Genomic DNA, 20,514 nt, shown 5'->3' with positions numbered 1-20,514 from the left:
ATCTTATGATGTTAGTACAAATATGTAAAAAAATAATTGGTGTAAATCATAACTTCAGGCATGTTTCCAAGAATATCTGTGATCTACTGGTCAGAAGATCAAGTTCTATTGGTTGATCCTGATCTACAGTTTGAGCGCCACTTTATCACTACCATATTTAATGCACATATCATGTGATGTCATGTGATTCTCTTTAATTATAGACCTCTTCAAATTCTTTTATATTAATTCCTAGGGCTTCAAGGCGATGCGAGCAAGTGAAAAATCACACTATGCCCTAGATTTTTTTATGAACACTACCCAGGAGATAACGTTCAAGAATTAATGTTGAAGGCCCTCCAACCAGGTAAATCAAGGTAACGCATTGTATTTTAACATGTGCTACCCTTAAATTTTGTCACTGGAGGTACAGATGTTATCAGTTTTAAAAAAAGTGCTATTTTCTTTATTAAATTATTCCAGTTGATATAGAGAGATACTGAAGCTCTGAAGAAACAGCAGAATACAAGGCTGAAAGACATAGCAAGATTTTTTATTTACTGTTTATTTTTAAGTATTAGTCTGGCAATGTTTATTAGACCTACAGAACACATCTCATACCACAAGTAAACAAGTATGCATATGGATGGACCAGTAACCAATTCACACACTCACAAGGTTATATGTCAGGAAAAAACTAGTGTTAAAGTACAGTGCAATATGGTACAACCCATATCCAAATCTGCATTGCCGGCGTTTCAGCTGCTACTTTTGCTTCATGCATCATCCTTGTCATCTTCACCCTCTGCTCCCTGTAGCTTTTGCCTGGCGAATTCCTCTATCACCACATCCTCGATGCTGCAGAGTAAGCCACAACAGGATTAGGTATAGCAACAAATATTAAACAAGAAGGGGTAAAAGAATGCAACAGTTGATCTACTCAAAAGCTTCTTTTAGTACGCTCTTTCAGTTATATAATAGATCAGACAGCAGGATCAGAGATATGGGCAAGTCTGGATACTTGAGATAAGAGATATTTTAGGGTTCCTGTATCTTTATAGCACTTCTTTTATTGGTTGGAGTATGGGGTACCAAGCAGTGTTAGAGCTCTGCCTCTATTTCTTGCCCTAGTACAGACACTGTACAGAGCTTCAGTAGGGGCATGGCTATGGGCACACCGGGTAGGGTTTATAATGTACAAAATAGTATCCAGTATGAGTAAAGCATGACTTTGTAGTTAAAATTAAAAAAAAATCCTTTTACTTACTTTGTCTGGTCTGTAGGTTCCATGTGTCCAAGTGTCGCAGCATCAACAAATGGTGACAAAATATAAGTATAAAATACAAAAGTACAAAATATAAGTATTTCTATTGTCAAGTCTTAGTGATGCACCAAAAAATTCCAAAAAGTATTATAGCTAGAGTACTCGCCTGCTATGTGTAATGTATAAGATAAATTAAGCCATTTAAATATACTCACCCGGTGATGGTTTGGGATGCATCAAGGTAAATGGCAGCTCCACCGACACATCACTAAAGAGTAAAAACATATTGAATACTTAGAAGCTACATTTTATAATACCAGGTACAAATGTAGATAACTCCTTGAATTTTGTGCTATCCTGTCATTGGGGGGGGAAATGTTTTTCCGCTAATTTACTAATGCTGCTTACAATTTTTTCCCAAAGCAAATATGGCTAAATTATCTAACACCGCCGTCGTTTCAGAAGTCAAACTCAGAACTGCAAAGATATAAACAGCAGTCACGTTTAGAAATAACTTTAGGGTTATTAAAAGTGTTTTATGAAAGTGTATAGGAAATGTGCTTACAATTCTATTTAATTTCATTAAGTGAAAACAGATCTCCCTTAATGTATTCACTATTAGAATCAAAAGAAGCTGACAACAAGGAGTATAAATACATTTAAAGAGTACAAAATTGATCTGTCATGTGCTGCCAGAACATTTCATTAAATGTGTGGGTTGTAACTGATACTGATACTGAGCTGGTTTCATAACTGCAACATATATATATATATATATATATATATATATATATATATATATATATATATATATATATATATATATATCTGGTTTGCAAAGTTGCTAGAGCCATTAAAGGGATACTATCATGGGAAAACATGTTTTTTTCAAAACACATCAGTTAATAGTGCTGCTCCAGCAGAATTCTGCACTGAAATCCATTTTTTAAAAGAGCAAACAGATTTTGTTATATTCAGTTTTGAAATCTGACATGGGGCTAGACATATTGTCAATTTCCCAGCTGCCCCCAGTCATGTGACTTGTGCTCTGATAAACTTCAATCACTCTTTACTGCGGTAATGCAAGATGGAGTGATATCAACACCCTGCCTTCCCTCCCCAGCAGCCCATCAGCAGAACAATGGGAAGGTAACCAGATAACAGCTCCCTGGTAGATATAAGAACAGCACTCAATAGTAAAATCCAGGTCCCACCCATAAGATAACAGCTCACTGGAAGATCTAAGAATAGCACTTAATAGTAAAAGTCCCACTGAGACTGATTCAGTTACATTAAGTAGGAGAAGTAACAGCCTGCCAGAAAGTAGTTCCATCCTAAAGTGCAGGCACAAGTCACATGACTGGGGCAGCTGGGAAACTGGCAAAATGTCTAACCCCATGTCAGATTTCAAAATTGAATATAAAAAAATCTGTTTGCTCTTTTGAGAAATGGATTTCAGTGCAGAACTCTGCTGGAGTAGCACTATTAACTGATGTGTTTTGGAAAAAACATGTTTTTCCATGACAGTATCCCCTTAAGTAAATGAGATCTTTGATCTTACTATAATATACTCATTTTATTCATGTGCTCAAAAACCTTTCTCTGACTTCACTACAGACTTCTGGGTATGGTTAACTTTGTGTACATTATTCTCCCCCCCCCGAATAATTTTTTTTTTATATAAAAGCATGTTCATGGTTATCCTTTGCACCGGTAATATGCCAACTTATTATTCTGTAATTACCTTGATGTCAGGTCTCCCAAAATTCTGTAAAGACAAAGAGAAGATGTAAGATTTACAGTGACTTAAACAGCTGTGAGAAACTGGGCAATGATTAGAACTTGCCATTGCTGTCAGTGGGTAATGCCGTGAGTATACCAGGGCTGTCTCTAGATAATATACTGATGGTGATGCTGAGTGTTTTAGAATATAAATCATTCATCCCAAGCTACAGACAGTGCTTCCTATACAGAAATTGCTGTATAGCCCAAACAAATGAAAATCTCATGATACATGATATGGTTAATATACAACTAGATCTTGGTCTTTACCATGTACTGCATGTCCGCTTTTGACTGTCCACATACATGGAGGCCTTAAGACCTTGCCAGTATTACTTTGCCTTTCAAGGATTATCAGAATAAAAAGTAATAAAAAGCATCTTTTAAAAAGAAGATACCAAATAAAAATCTGGCAACCATGGCTGGATTACAGACACTGTGATCCCACTACCAGACAGTTGCTATCAAAATAACTTACTCACTGATATTACAAATCTAACCATTATGTGACATATACCTAATGTTAGGAATGATGCACTGAACTGTAACCTTGTATTGCATATTTCTCTTTCTCCAAAAATTCAGTCCAGGGGGCAGATTTACTCGAGGGTGAAAATTTGCCATCGTCCGATTTGCACCCTGCCTTTGGCAGGCGAAAATTCGCTCAAACAGCGCTAATTCACTGGAGTGTGGAGTTTCGTCGTGGGTGCCGAACGATGGTGACGTTTCGCTAGCATTACTTCGCCAATTGTGAGCAATTGAAAGTGAAGATGTGCTAGCGTTCATCTCTGCATGACGCAAATTCGCTAGAGGTCAGGAAATTTAAAGTTGAATGGGCGTATATGTTGCAGTAAATACATTACATTACACAATTCCAGGGAAGCCTTAATAAAGAAAATAGAGTTGTTATAATGCCCTACACATGAGCCCTCTGTATAGTTAATGTTCCATATGTTAGAAAATGTATGGGGAACCCGGTTACTCAAAAAAAAATGTAAGGACTTTTGCAGGCTATCACTCTGAAAAAAGAAAAGACGCCAGTGTTTTTTGGACTTAGAAGCTTTTTCCACTAAAAAATATGATGTAAGTAACAGAAGATTGAGGAAGAACTATACACTTCACCTGGTCTGAGCTGGCGAAAGAGGTAACGTTCAGTAAAATCCGCATTTCATTGAATTTGCAGAGTAACGTCCATTCGCCAGATCGAATTGTCGCCTGGCAATCGATAGCGAAGTGATCCCTGCGCCCGTTAGTAAATTGGCGATGTTCCTGCCGGTGGTAACGCTAGCGTTTGCCACTTCACCATTGAGTAAATCTGCCCCCAGGACTCCTTGACACAATGGTGCTATGTTTGTAAAGTTTTTTTATTTTTGTTTTATTCTTTAAGTAGACTTACTTATTATAATGCAATATCAAAATGTAAAACGCTACGTTATACATTTACCTCAAGTAGACATAATATATCATTGTATTACATGTTTATACCAAAGAACAAATGGCAGAAACAAAATAAGGAGAATTCTCATTACGGATGCAGTAACATCTTTAGAGCAATGAATTTTGATTAGCACAATCAGCTCTGGGAGGAGAATGTGACAATCAAAACCCCTATATACTCAACCGTTGTCCATTACAGAGTTGAAATCTTTGGAATGTGGAAAGCCCTACTATTGGTGGAAAAAAACATTGGTTTGCTTTAAAAATGCAACACCCTGTTTTATTACTGTTTTATTGATATCAGCTCTACTATGTACTGTGTATGTTATCTATACAAAAAGTCCCACCCCTTGCGATTTGTAGATGTTCACATATATAAATGTGGGAATTCCGATTACGTACCCTCCTCTGGCCACCACCAGACTGACTCGAACTTTATAAGACACCAACATTCCTAGCACCTCTTTATCCATCCCTGGTCGTAGGCTAAGAGATGACGATGATGGGAAACAGATAAGGTAGATTAAGTTTGTTTCATTACGCACTTCATTGCTGTCTACATAAAATATATTTTTATAGTTTATTTCTAGCCTTGTACTTTGCACAGAAAACGCAGGCCTACATTCATGTGTATGCACGAGTCAACGTACTGTCTTTGCACAAACAATTAGCTGGCGATTTATGCAGAGTTTGAACCACTAGTAGATAAGGAATATGGTAAGTTATAGTTACATTGTAGATGATGCAAGGTTGGTATCGCCGTGTTTCAGTTTGCCATCTAGGGCCAGACCACGTTTCTCCTTGTTGTTGGCCAGAAGCGGTGTCAGCGAATATGACCCTGAGAAATTGGCATTTGCTGCGACCGTCTCACTGAGAACAAAAAAAAATATATGAGAGTGTACAATAAAAGGTTAGACTAACATCGCAAAAAAAAGTGCAAGATGAGAATAAGACTGTGGACCTATGTAGTAATGTGTGGCAGCTTGCAATGCTCTTAGATATTTGTTTTCAATTACAAGTTTACAACTGCACCCAATTAGGCACCCATGCACTCTGACTTGCTGGCATTGGAAAAATGTGCCCCTATTGTAAAATATCACAATATTAGAAGTCACTGAGGAGTTCCATAACCATTTAAAGGCAGAGACTCAATGCTTTTTTGGAGAGCCTGAAATTCTAATCTATATCCTTATACTTTGAAGCAGGATGTGATGATACAAGTAACATCACCAAGCAGTAATTATTTAAACCGAGCTTTGCTTTAATATTAAGACCTAAAAATTTTAGTACAACAGGTATGGGACCTGTTATCCAGAATGCTTGGGACCTGGGGTTTTCTGGATAATGGATCTTTCTGTAATTTGGATCTTCATACCTCAAGTCTACTAGAAAATCATGTAAACAGTAAATAAACCCAATAGGCTGATTCTTCTTCCAAAAAGGATTAATAATATCTTAGTTTGGATCAAGTACAAGGTACTGTTTTATTATTACATAGAAAAAGGAAATCATTTTTAAAACTTATTATTAATTCGATAAAATGGAGTCAATGGGAGATAGCCTTTCCATAATTTGGAGCTTTCTGGATAATGGGTTTCCATGTTTTCCATACCTGTACATTATTGCCCATTACATGCACCCAGGCACTTTGAGACATGTTACATGAGTCCTAAGATTGTGCATATCTAGTTATATATAGAGACAGAGAGAGAGAGAGAGAGAGAGAGAGAGAGAGAGAGAGAGAACTATAATCAACGGGGCCTGGTGCAGACAGAGCAGCCGAGTCCCCCCCAACCTGGGCCGGGCATGTGTCTCTTTTCACTAAATGTAGGAATTTTTCCTTTAATGTGTGCAAGAATATGTTTTAGTTTTCTTCTAAAGCTATAGTTATATAGCTGTGGTTCTTATAACAGAGAATAATTAGATTTGATCCTGAATCGTATTCTTTTTTTTGCCTCATCTTGTGGACTTACTTTATCTCCTCACAGCAGACAATTTTGGTGTACTTGTCCAGTGAATAAAGAACCACATCGGTCAACTGCTCCACTACAACCATGCAAAAGAAGAAATATTGTTTTTTATAACATTTTAACATAAGATCAGTCTACTGAATGCCTCTATAGATTACTATCTGGGATAAGGAATCGCACACGCACTCACATATTTCTTACCAGTAGTGATGGGCAAATTTAGTCGCCATAGGCGAATTTGCGGGGAATTCCCGCGATTTGCCGCTTGCAAATAAATTCACAAAAATGCTGCGAAAATTTGCTGGCGTCCAAAAAATGGAAATTCGCAAATTTTTCAGCGAAGCAAAACGCCCCAAATTTGCCCATAACTACTTACCAGTCTATTATCAGAATGACTGTAAATGTGTGACACCTTGAAATCTTGTCATCTCCATTTGTTACATGAATCAGGTCACTATCCAACATGGAAATATACTGGCCTGCACCTTCTGCATTTCCCTCAAGTGATCTGGCTGGTAACCCCCACTTGGAGAGGCCCCGATCAGAAGATAAAATGAAATTTAACCTCACAACAAATGTGCTTTCTAGTTGCTAAAAACAATAACACTAATATCCACAGAATTTATCATAGTTGAAAACTGGCATGATATCAATCAGGCAGATTGAAAATTTAGCAAGGACTGTATTGGTGCATTGACGCATCCCCCACTGATTGGGTTTCTGCAGACCCTCATTGTGATCAGATCATTGACCCGATTGGATCATACTGATCTAGCCCACTGTGTTAGTGGTCAGATTCGATAAAGAGTGTATTTTCCCATGTAAGGGAGAGAATAAGATTTGTATTTGTTCATCCTAAAATAAAGTTAAAGTATGTTGTAGCTACAGCTTTTACATATATCGTAGTAGAATACAGTCACACCGATATGCATATGCAAAATTTGTCTAGACTACTGCTTAAATGAAGATGAATAAATTGGTCTCACACACCTGTTATTTTGATCTTTTTCACAATCTTGCTGGTGTTGTTGTTTATTTTTAATTTGATGCCAACTGGCTCCCCATGATAATAAATCTGTAAATATACAAGGGGATGAGTGCAATCAGAAAAGAAAGAAATACATTGCAACATTTATTCTGACAAATGTTCCTATTTAACCTCTTCTTCCTGTAAATGCCTTCCAGATAGCTATACCCTTCCAAATATTTATTAGAATTTGCTTGGATGGAATTGAACCAAATAAACGTGAGTTAAACCATACCTTCCATGACTTCCGTTTTTTTATATTTAATTTTGAAATCTGACATATTGTCAGTTTCCCAGTTGCCCCAAGTCCTGTGACTTGTGCTCTGATAAACTTCAGTCACTCTGTATTGCTGTTTTGCAAGTTGGAGTGATATCTAGGTAACCAGATAGCAGCTCCCTTATACAACAGGTGACTGGTAGACCTAAGTAAAATCCAGGTCCCACTGAGACACATTCAATTACAATGAGTAGGAGAAACAGCAGCCTGCCAGAAAGCAGTTGCATCCTAAAGTGCTGGATCATCAATATTACAACTAAAAAAATACACTTGCTGGTTCAGGAATGGAATTTTATATTGTAGAGTGAATTATTTGCAGTGTAAACAGTGTAATTTAGTAATAAACATGACATCATAAAAATCATGACAGAATCCCTTTATAAATAGTGACAGAGGTAAGATACTTGGAAATCCCTGCAAAGTTGTGGTGTTAGAAGTGTGTATGTTAGGGTTATCCATGACATAGGATTAAGTGTTATTTAAAGTTTACCTCTTTGTCCAGTGAGACCTCCACCTGTAGTGGTTTGTCTGACATCATGAATTGGCGTGTTGTTTGGACACATGAGGCAGTTCCTGTGGCTTCTGGAGCAAACTGCACTTTCCTGATTATGAGCTGAACGCTGTTCCTATATAGCAGTAGTACAAGGTAAGTAAATATCAGCATTGCACTGATCTCTAATTAAGAAATAAAACTTTTGCAAGCAGTGAAACAGAGATTCTAAACATGTGCTTGGGTCGCAAAACCCAGGGGCCCTCAATGAAGCCAAGCACAGCATACTCCTCTGCCTATAATAGCCCCTTTCACTACAGGAAGACCCTTTGCTGCAAACAAGTACTGTATGAGGTCTCTAGCAGACCTGCAAAGGCAGGCAAGGGTGCTAGACCTATAAACAAAGAATATGGTGTGGCTGGAGGGAAGGTACAGACAAGGAGGAGGCAGAGAATAATCAGAAATCAGACAAAAGTCAATCACTGCAAAGCAAAGACAAATAGGAGTAAAGGCAACCATAGACCAAGTTAGGAACTACAGACTAGGAGTAGAAGAGAAACTGAAGGGAAGTGGTAAAGGTAACACCCCTAGATACCAAGAGCCTCCAGTACAGGTACGGGACCTGTTATCCAGAATGCTCGGCACCTGGGGTTTTCTGGATAACGGATCTTTCCGTAATTTGGGTCTTCAAGCCTTAAGTCTACTGGAAATTCATTTAAACATTAAATGAACCCAATAGGCTTTTTTTGCTTCCAATAAGGATTAATTTTATCTTAGTTGGGATCAAATACAAGCTACTGTTTTATTATTACAGAGAAAAAGGAAATAATTTTTAAAAATTTGAAGTATTTGGATAAAATTGAGTCTATGGGAGACAGCCATTCCATAATTCGGAGCTTTCTGGATAAGGGATCCTATACCGGTAGTAGTTTGCCTCTTATGAGAAGGGGCTAGGATTGGATCGTTACAGCTAAAGCTTCCTAGGCAGTGTTTTCTCACAGGAGAGTTTAGATGCCTTCACCAGGTATCGTGAGTTGAGTCATATGAGAAAGAGGAATTGTCAGGTGACTCACCCATATTATTGTTATTTAGCTATAAAAAAGTCTCTTGGATGTGTCCCAGTGAGATGGGTGGATCTGTGTGAAGGGTTAAAGTGCATATATGCCTTCTCCCCAGTGTAACCTGTGTCCTGCACTGGAAGCAACACAAAGGAGAATATGAACACTTACTTTCTGGATATTTTCTCTTCCACATTATCTGCCCAGAAACCTTTCACCTCAAAATCAACTCCACATTTCTGAAAAGGAAAAACACTTTAACAATTAAAGCTTAGTGGACAAAGCAAATAAAGTCAGAAATAGTTTTCAGTGGGTGGGACCATTATAGAAAAGGAGTAGAGGATTTCTAATTACAAGACATTTGATCCTTTAATATATTGAATACTGACTTCGTTCAAGCTCAAACAAAGTAACAAATATCGGGGATGTCAATTTGCTATGCACCAAAATCATTAAATGTGTACATTGAGCCAGGGTTTCTTCTTTAAAAGACTAACACTTTAATCTTTGCTGAAGAGTAAAGTGCCATTGGTGCTGTGTTTGCAGTTGTCCCTTGCAGCAGCATGGGGTTGGCACATGTACAAAATCAGCAATTCTGGTAATTTGGGGTTGCCTAATAAATTGGTACATCCAACAATGTTTTACTTGCCCCTAAAAGGGAAACAAAACATGTTTCTATGTATTCTAATTTGTAGTAGAAACCCTGTTTAAATACAAATGAAGCCAGTGAAAATGGTGCGAGCTGCTGTGCAAGGGAACATCACATCCTCCTGGCAAAGAAAATATGTTTAAAAGGAGTACACATACAAATCTATATTTATCTGTCATTTCAGTGTGTAGGGCTACTCTATGTACTCTATAAGAGTAGGCTTGTGCATAAGAGGCTCATTAACCAAGTTCAGGGCAGGGTGCAAACTATTATGTTTTTGCATAGTTGTTCCCTACTATACTGAACAGCAACAGGTCTCTGCATTTGCCAGCTCTGTATTCATAAGGGAAGGCATATAGCTGTCCATACATGGCTGCGCTGAAATATCCTTATTACCATAGACAGGCAGCATCGGACTGGGGTCTCCTGGGCCCACTGGGGTTGCAATCTGAAGAGCCCCCCTTGCGACCACAGGGGCATTGAGTCTTCTCCTGTCCACACAGCATTCCTTTGTACAGCTGCGGACTGGCGGCTGTAAACAGGTGGGGGAGCATTGGCAACATCTACAGGGAGTGGGTCTGGGCCTGGGGACCCATAAAGGCTGAGGCCCACAGGGTTTTTTCACTGTATCTCACTGGCCTAGTCCGACCCTGTAGACAAGCTGATATTGGGGATATCAAACTAATGAGCTATCAAGCTGATTGGCTGAATGTTGGCCAAGTACATATGGATGGCTCAGCCAGATCACAGAACAGAAGTGATCAAGTTCTGAATTGATCACTGACATGATACATTTGCTGAATGGAGTCATCACCTAGCTTTCATTTCTGTCATGTCTGGTCAACGGTTGTGCAAGCAGATAGCTTTTTGGGGTGCTTATTTAGAGGTGACTCTATGTAATAGTTACATTGCTCATTTCAATAAAGCTATACAACCAGTGTTGGACTGGCCCACCAGGATACCAGGAAAACTCCCGGTGGGCCCAGGTGTCAGTGGGCCCTCTTGCTTCTAACCATTTAGCCTATTTCATGGCCATTCCCTATTTCTTTATGGGGGAAAATGCAAAATAATAGGAGAATATAGTAAGTAGATATAAAAGACTAGGAGAATAAAGAGGTTGAGTGAGGAGAGGAAGAATAATAGTTTGGAAAGTGGGCCCATGGCCTAAGGTTTTCTAGTGGGCCCCTGGTCTAAGGTTTTCTGGTGGGCCCCTGGCATCCCAGTCCGACAATGAATACAACTATGTATTTATCATAGTAATTACAGTTTAATGTTCGCCATGAGAATGAGTTTTATCTAATAGACGTTTATTCTTAGTGCACCCATAACTAACCTTCCCAGTATCCTCTGGTCCTGGCTGAAGTGTCACCGAGCATGGCAAATCCGTGGTCATCTGTAAAAAAAAGGGTGGGACTTAGTTACACTGATTTGGTCATTGCACAACTCCTTCACCCTCAGTAATTCTATCTATATAGTCTACTCACATTAAAACAGAAGGGAAATGCATTCACTCCCAGCTTTTTAGATAACTTTTCCTGTAGTGGTGTGAGGGGCTTCTTATCTTCAGGCAGTGGGGGGTACACCTGACAATGCAGAAAGCACAGTTCCTTCTTAAAGCTCAAGCCAATGAGCTCATGGTCATCTCGTCCATAACGAAAAGTACAAGCGAGGGTCACAAAGACTGTAGAGGATAGAAAGGAAATGTCTTAATGAGCCTTCTTAGATTGTAAGCCTTACAGGGCAGGGACCTTGTTCCTCTTGTCTATTAACACTGAGCATTTAATTTTGACTGTGATTGTATTTTTGTATTTATATTATATTATTGTATTATTTGCCATCAGTTCTAATAATATATTATTTCAATAGAGCTCTGTTATACAGAAAAGTGCTATAAAAGTAGAATGCCTTTTTTAAGGATGAGTTAACTTTTAGTATGTAGAGAGTGATATTATGAGACAATTTGCTATTGGTTTTCATTTTTTATTATTTGTGCTTTTTGACTTCTTTCGCTTTTTATTCAGCAGCTCTCCAGTTTGCAATTTTGGTTGCTATGGTCCAAATTACCCTAGTAACCATGAAATCGATTTAAATAAGAGATTGGAATATGAATAGGAGAGGACCTGAATAGAAAGTTGAGAAAAAAAGTACCAATAACAGTACATTTATAGCTTTACATAGAATTAGTTTTTAGATGGGGCCATTTGAAAGCTGGAAAGAGTCAAAAGCAAATGGCAAACAATTAAAAAAAACTATACAAAATAAATAATGAAGACCAATTGAAAAGTTGCTTAGAATTGGTCATTCCAAAACATACTAAAAGTTAAATTATTGGTAAACCACCCTTTTAACTGCTCAATGACTTGCTTATTTTCTACTTCTGTTATGAGCCACATCATTAGAGAAATGAGAGGTCATATACTAATACCCTAAAAAATGACATCACTTTGTGTTCATTTACTGAACTCGAATGTCAGGGGTATTTGTTGCACTCTTCACCTTACAATTAAAAATCTTTCAGAGGGTGCAGAGTACATCATTATCTGCTACAGTGCACTTCTGTACAAGTTATGGTAAATTCCAGGGGATGTACATTGCCTTGTGCGTCTATATAGGAAATATGGCCCTGTCCATAGAACACAACATATTCATAGTGTAGCTGATCTTTTTTTTACCTTTCTTGTCCTTTTGATATTCAGGGTCAATTATGATCATTCCATCTGCAAAAGATGAGGTTTGACATACTCAGCGCAGGCATTGCAACACAGCTACGTTTATTTATTCATTGCAAAGAAATCATAGACCCCCCCCAAAAAAAAAACGATTTATTAGAAAGTTATAACAAAGCAAGAAAGGGCTGGAACTAGGGTTAGAAAGAAGAGGCACGTGCCTTGGGTGCACAGGTGGAGGGGTGTCAGTCATGTACCTCTTCTGCTACCTTCCCAAAGTTTGGACCCTTGTGACCCCCAAATCCGCCATGCGCTCTACCGCACACCAGTTTGATAAAGAATTTTGGCCTACATCCTTTTAATAGTTAACATACTGACCTACAGGTTCAACATGGTCCACGTGGTCCACATAGTCTCGCTTGGCAAGATAGATGGCCAGCTGAAAGAAGAGAAAGATAGCATGCAGTGTTATTATTGGGTGGGGCATATTATGCCATGGTAGAGAGGTTCTGTATGTACAAAAAGCCGCACCTCTCACCTTTCCTTTGATGTTCCTGCTTAGGTGGTGCAGATTTCTCAAGACGGTCAGCACACGTCATAACATTCAGTGGAAAGTAGAAAGAGAATCGCACAGACACCGAATATGTTGCAGGTGGGGAGCGTCCCCTATTTTTTATTGTGACCACCTGTGCATCAACGTTTCGGGGGGGATTAACCCTCCCTTCGTCAGGATCCTGACGAAGGGAGGGTTAATCCCCCCCGAAACGTTGATGCACAGGTGGTCACAATAAAAAATAGGGGACGCTCCCCACCTGCAACATATTCGGTGTCTGTGCGATTCTCTTTCTACTTTCCACTGCATATTATGCCATGGCATACAGGTATGAGATCCCTTATCCGGAAACTCGGTATCCACAAAGCTCCGAATTATTGGAAGGTAGTCTCCCATGGACTTTAATAAAATAATTCAACATTAATTTCCTTTTTTCAATGTAAAGAAACAATACCTTGTATTTGATCCAAATTAAGATAGAATTGGGTTTATTTAAAAGACCAGTAACATAAAAAAAATGAGTTTCTACATAAAAAAAAAAAAAAACACCAAGACACATTTAACTTTAAATTTGCAAAGTCTTTATTAAGAAATAACTTACCGATTCTCTGCTTGCCCTCCTCTTCAGAAACGGCAACAGGGCGACGTTCCATCGTGCGGAGCTTGATTTCTCCTCCCTGCCTTCTATAGGAGATAGCCAGGGAGGAGAAATCGAGCACCGCACGATGGATTGCCGCCCTGTCGCCAATTTAAAGTTAAATGTGGGTTTTTTTCGTTAAATACAAACAAATTTTTTTAAAAAAAAGTTTTTATGTGTCTGGTCCTTTAATGTATATATTAATTTTAAGAACGATCCCTTATCTGGAAAACCCCAGGTCCAGAGCATTCTGGATAATAGATCCCATACCTGTACAGAGTTTTGGATTACATAGACTTTTGTCAGAGAGCAAGGAGTTAAATTCATACTGCAATGGTTAGTTTTGAAATTGGCCTAGCGATTTATCGATTTATCATCTATGGGACATGAGAGTCACTAAGGAGGTTCATCTTCTGGGGGTTGGAGGTAAAGGAAGGTGACTGGCAAATGTGCAGTTGTAATGTACAAGAACTATATCCTCTTATCTAAAGATGGGTATTTAATCCACACGTATTCTCTAAAGATTACAATTAAACCTGTGGTTTAATCACCATTAACGTGATCAACGTACAATCTGCTCATGTGAGTTACAACCTACATGCATTTGTATGGACACCTGGCATAGAAGCCAGTATGTGTTAAGCTCTGTGTTCTTACCTTCCCATCACCACTGGACTTCTTAAATACTCTGAAAAATCAAGAAAAATTAATCCTGGGGGTTGTGGTTTCCTGCAAGCAAGGTTTATATCTATGTAGCATAAAATGTTGTTTGTTCAGTAATAGACTACTTGAAAGATGCCAGTTGCAGAAGTGCCAGACAAGGGAAATACATTGTTTTACCAAGGTATCACAGGGCACAGGGTACATACATATATATAAATACAAGTTACGTATTACTGCAGGCAATCGTGCACTTAGAAGTACTGAGTGAGCATGAATACAGAGGGTGAATACAGAAGATAGAGATAACTTGTTTACTATCTGAGCAAGTGAGTATGGAGGATGCGCAAGAATAAACAATGAAAAAAAAAGAAAATAAAGAGGAGCTTTCTCTTGTTTTTTTCTGCAGAAATAACTACAGAACTAATAGGGGGGAAATGTGATAATATATATGTAATGAGGCACTAGGGAGGTTAATGCACGGTGCACTATTTGGGCTGTGCAAAAAATAGTGGGGGCTCGCGTAGTACCAAGGGTTATACAGTTTACTACTGTTTCTTTGTGTGCGTTGCCTCAAATCCTAACCTTATTTGGGAAGAATTATTCTATTAAACATGCAAACTATCTCCCAGTTAGCATGACAGCCATTAATTTTAATGAGATGCAGGACAGTTATGCATGAAGAGTTCTATCTGGACAGCTTTGTCCTATGGTAATGCCTTTCAGAATTCATTGTGCCCATAAGAAATGCCAGAGGACAGTTTTGCATCAGTGCATACTTACTTGGAACTTTCTGCCATGTTTACTGCTGCAACCTGTATTTTAAAAAAAAATAATTAATAATTCATGTATGCACCATTCAAATATGAAGATGTAAATATATTGGGAAATGATAGACCGAGTAGTTGGCACATGCGATAAACAAAGATGAAACAAAGATTTTTCTTTTGAAATAGGGAAGCACTAAACTCAAAATTTTTGCAAGATAAAGATCAGGCTCAATCATTAGTCTTTGTCATTTCTTCATCTAGACATGGCAAATAGGGAAACTGAAGCTACCGGTACTTTGTGTTTGGGCCTTGCAAGGTAGATAATTAGATTAACAGAGCGAGCATGGTAAATCTCCTTGCATAATGGGCTACTGCATAATGGGCTCCTCAACAAAGGGTGCAGGGAAGGAGTTCTATACTGGTAATCTAATTATATAGCTTGGAAAGACCAAACATGTATGTGTAAGGGTTTTTATCAGGCAAGCCCCCTATAATGTCAAAGCTGACCGCTAAGTGCAATAGGCTATACTCCAATATAGTGATGTGTAGCCTTTCCCCTTATTTGTCCAGGTCCAGTGCTACTGCTGGCCTTATTTATCTCTAGAGTCTGACCAATCACCATTTTGCTAAAAAGACATTTGTGTTCAACATACAAATGTCTAAGACTGCAAATACTTTTTAAACTACAAAGGTAATGGCAATGCATATTTTTTCCTTCTTTATTAGTTATTAGATGCTACAAGAAACCACCCCAAGTGTAACTCTTTAATGGTCATTTACAGCGGCAAGGGCAGTGTGCAAAGTGTAAGTGTGGATTCTATGCGCCATGCTTATTTTTACCCACAATGCAGCATGTTTTTCCACAATTCCAGCATCATTGCTGGCAATTGCAGAGTTACACCTACCACAGTTGCACTCACTGGTGGTCATTTATAAATATTGGAAAATTTGCACCTGGGCAGTAACCTATCTCCAATCAGAAGGATGGAATGATAGGAGCTATTTATACCTACATGGAAATGCAGTATGTTTGGATGCAAATACGGTACCCTAATGAATCAACATGTGCTCTCTGTGGTGTCCATGTTGGGGCACCCACAGCTGTGGGTTTGTTCATAAATAAAACCCCTTTAGTGTGATTCAGAGATGCCATTGTAAATCTTTGACACTGAGTAGCCCAGCATGGGTTCACTTCTATGGGGGAAGGTCGGACCTTCTGTTCCTTTACCCAGAAGTAATACTAATACATGGGGAAACTTGCCACACAAACACCATTGGTTACCTGTGGTTTACCAGACCTGGAGCAAAACTTGCCCTATTAATTCCATTACTCTGCTGGTAGTATATTGGATTTAACACTTACCAACAGGTTTAAGAACATTCTGCCTTAATTGCTGTTATATTTGCAATAATATCTGAACCTAACCCCTTTATTCTGGTGTTTCTTTTATTTAAGTATTTACTTGTGTGTGCAGCCAAGGGTGCGTGTGGGTTACAATAACATGTTTGGGATTCAGTTATGCCTGTATGTGTACTAAATAGTTTTCGGTTTTAGTTTAGATATGTGCCGAGAACAGGTAAGAGTGTTGCTGTCACAAAATAAGACTTAAGGTGGCCATAGACACACAGATCCTATCGTACAAATCGAGAATTCGTACGATTTTCGGATCGTGTGTGGCGTGTTCCGACATCTATCGTCCGGCGGAGATCGGTCGTTTGGTCGATCGGTCAGGTTTGATTTTGACCCGACCGATCCCGCCGGAGCCGATGGCACATCGTAATCGGATCGTTCAGCCATACGGCCGAACAATCAGATTATCCCCGATATAGCCATGCTTGTTAATGGCATATCGGGGAAAGATCCGCTCGTTTGGCGATGTTGCCATACGAGCGGATCTTTGAGTCGTTGGCCACCTTTATCTGTGGGATTTTCTGCTGATAACATCACCAGAAACAAACCACAAGCCTCACTGGGATTCTCCTGCCTCTGGCAAGGCTCTGCCTTTGGCTCTCTAGGCTTGATAAAACATTAAATCCAAAATAGGGATAATCTAAAAGTAAGATATTTGGTTTCCTAGAAGAAATTGCCATCGCATGAAGTTATCACAGTTTTTTTTAATAACCCACATTTGCTCACCAGCACTGTCTAGTGATTTTATGGTATATACACCCAGATGAGGGTTTCCATCCACTGGCCTCATTTCATGTTCAACAAGAAAATGCAACGTTTCGTGGAATAAAACCCCTTTGTCAAGCATGCTTGACAAAGGGGTTTTATTCTCTGAAACGTTGCATTTGCACTCCGCTTTGAAATAAAAATTGGAAGATTTCCTGCAGTCTTGTGTGCCATCGGGTTTTTTCTTGTCTTGTATTTTACTGTGAGGTGGCCAAGCCTCTACCCTTGTGCACCAGGCGTCTTTTTCATTCTGCAGGGTGTGCGAGGTCCTGCACTGTTCTGAACCTCTTTTCATGTTCCACAGGTTTATTCTTATTAAAATTTTGGGATATGCTAAAAATGATATATGCAAGTATTAAGGGGGGTGGCCTTTATATTCAATGTATCTTCTGCTTACATCTTTAAAAGTATTTATGTAGTGCTCTCTCCTGTGCCCTCTTCCATTGTCAGATTTAGCTGTCCATTGGAAGGCTGAGTAGATTTAGTGTATTAAATATAAAGAATAAGCCTATCCTCCTAAAGCTTGCTCACTAGGTACAGGCATTCAGGTGCCTATATATGAATACAGCCCTGTCAATAATGCAATAATGCTCCCGTTGTCCTATAGCTGTTGCATTCAGCATCCACAGTCCATAGTACCAGCTTACTCACCTTTACACACTTCCTGCGCTCAGGTTTCTATAGGTCCTAGTTTTAACTCAATGTGCACCTGTCTCCATAAGGAATGTTGTGCTGACTCAGAATTTGCTTCTAGTTTTAACTCAATTCAATTCCCAAGAGTCTATTATTCATGCTGCACCATCATATAGCACTAATATTTTAACCCTGCCCTTTAATTATGAGATAGGGCTATAGGCATCATTTGTAGAAAGGGTAACTTGCACAAGTGGATTTGCCATGAGTTCTTGCTTTTATTTATAAGTAATAAAAGTAATGGCTGATTGCTTATGCAGTTTATCACCCATGACCATAAATGAGCATTTGTGCAACCAAGGTCTTTCATTTAACTTTCACAATTGTAGTCGGCTCGTGAGGCAACTTCAGAAAACGAATCGCCGCGTGTGCTTAGCGCCGGCGATTTTTCATTTTAGCCAGCGCAAGAGTGAGGGAAGTCGTTCAGGGACATTGGTCGCCGCAAACACGAGGCGATTAGTCGCCAGGCGACTAAATCTCCCCGAAACGCCCACTGTGCCCTTACCCTAAAGAAAAAAAATAGTTGTTGATCGGTTGCTGTTGGCAATTTTTGCACTAGTATTTATAAATCAGCCCCTTCATGCTTAGTGTTTCCCTTAACAATATTATATAGATATTATTCTCCATTATTTCTGTTTGTTTTTTTTAGTATTTTAGAGCCTATATGGGCATTATAACCAGCAACACACAGAGAAAGTTATCGGAGGCATATGTAGAATACTCCAATGAGCTGATTCATATAAGAGAAATGTAACTTAGGATATTATATAAGCATATTTATAGCAGTAAAGAAAGAACTATAACAAGTGCTAAGACCAATGTTAACTGAATATCCTGTACAATGTATACTAGCACAAAGATGTTTACATGAATACTTAAAATCATACAGCCCTGCCTTCAGTGGCTATTTATAACATATATTGACATTTATATTTTCCTTATAGAGAAATGCTGAAATATGCAGAAATAGTGAAAGCATTAGATATACTTACAGAACTTTTACCTGTAACAGTCCTGTTGGATTTCAGTTGCACTGACGGTTTTGGTGACCCTTGTCCCTGCTGCTTATATATGTCTGACCCCCCAATTCATGAAAAAAAAAAAGACAGGAGAGAAATCCGAAATCCTATTATGGAGGGAGGGGGAGGCAGCAGTAACAGTGACTTATAATTATCTCTCTGAAGAAGCTTATGTTAAAGAAAAGGCTTCAAGTGGATTACAGGATGAGGGAGCAAGGTACATATGTCTTAACTTTCTGACATTACTGCTCAGGAGGTGACAGACTCTGCATCCCCATTGCCAGGGGCATCTGGCTCCAAAGGAAAGATATTATGCACGTGTGCAGATTGTCTGCCCTATAGTAATATACACTGGGCACCGGTTTTCAAACTCGCAAAAGGAATTATTATTATGATTTGAGATCTTCATTTATATAGTGCCAACGTGTAATGCAGCACTTTATTGTGACTGTAAACTGACCATGACCTTTAAGGGGCGTTTCACCTTTGAGGCAGCTTTTAGTAGGTTATAGAATAGTGATCCCCAACCAGTGGCTCAGGAGAACATGTTGCTCACCAACCCCTTGGATGTTGCTCCCAGTGGCCTAAAAGCAGGTGCTTATTTTTTAATTCCAGTTTTGGTTGCATAAAAACCAGGTGTACTGTCAATCAGAGCCTCCTATAGGTTGCCAGTCCACATAGTGGCTACCAAATAGCCAATCACAGCTCCATACGGTACACCCAAGAAAATGTTTCATACTTGTGTTGCTCCCCAACTCTGTTTACATTTGAATGTGTCTCACAGGTGTAAAAGTTTGGGTACCCCTGTTATTGAATGTCCAGTTCCTAGCAACTTTGAAATTGTTTTTCAATGTTTATTTATTTTTATTTTTTTTTATAATGTCCCCTTTTTTATAATTAGGCTTTTTTGCCTCTTTATAGCTTTCAAATGGATAGGGGGGGGGTCTAAAAAAAACTACAAAGGCTGCAAAATGTATTGTTATTGCTACTTTTTATTACTCGTCTTTCTATTCAGGCCTCTCCTGTTCATATTCCAGTCTCTTATTCAAAACAATGCATTGTTGCTAGGGTAATTTGGAATCTAGCAACCAGATTGCATAAATTGCAAAAAGCTAAATAACTCAGAAACCAGAAATTATAAAAATTAAAAACAATTGCAGATTGTCTCAGAATGTCACTCCCTACATCATATTAAATGTTAATTTGAAGGTGAACAAACCTTTTGAGGCAAGTCTTTCACCTTTAAATTAACTTTTAGTATTTATAGAATTCTAAGCAACTTTTCAATTGGTCTTTATTATTTGTTTTTCTAGGTTTTGCGTTATTTGCCTTCCTCTTCTCACTCTCTTTTTATTGTCATTGGTTCTCTCATATTCATATTCCTGTCTCTAACTCAAATTAATGCAT

General features: G+C 38.7%; 1 protein-coding gene across 2 annotated transcripts; it reads right to left on the bottom strand.

The window, feature by feature from the left end:
* Positions 1–516: 516 nt before the first annotated feature.
* arr3.L (arrestin 3, retinal (X-arrestin) L homeolog) lies at positions 517–19,122 on the bottom strand. 2 transcript variants are annotated; one of them, XM_041571933.1, is made up of 17 exons: positions 19,092–19,122; positions 15,233–15,264; positions 14,447–14,477; positions 12,978–13,038; positions 12,606–12,650; positions 11,418–11,614; positions 11,267–11,326; positions 9,456–9,523; positions 8,227–8,362; positions 7,423–7,507; positions 6,436–6,508; positions 5,195–5,332; positions 4,865–4,948; positions 2,988–3,011; positions 1,459–1,511; positions 1,247–1,256; positions 517–837 (listed from the first exon to the last, which is right to left on the bottom strand). In XM_041571933.1, the coding sequence occupies exons 2-17, from the start codon at positions 15,247–15,249 to the stop codon at positions 756–758; spliced, it is 1,164 nt and encodes a 387-aa protein (XP_041427867.1). In that variant the 5' UTR covers positions 15,250–15,264; positions 19,092–19,122; the 3' UTR covers positions 517–755.
* Positions 19,123–20,514: the final 1,392 nt, after the last annotated feature.

Source organism: Xenopus laevis, chromosome 8L, assembly GCF_017654675.1.
Source record: "Xenopus laevis strain J_2021 chromosome 8L, Xenopus_laevis_v10.1, whole genome shotgun sequence".
In the NCBI taxonomy this organism is placed as follows: Eukaryota; Metazoa; Chordata; class Amphibia; order Anura; family Pipidae; genus Xenopus; species Xenopus laevis.
Note: the sequence above shows the minus strand (reverse complement) of the source record. Positions and strands in the feature narration are given on the sequence as shown.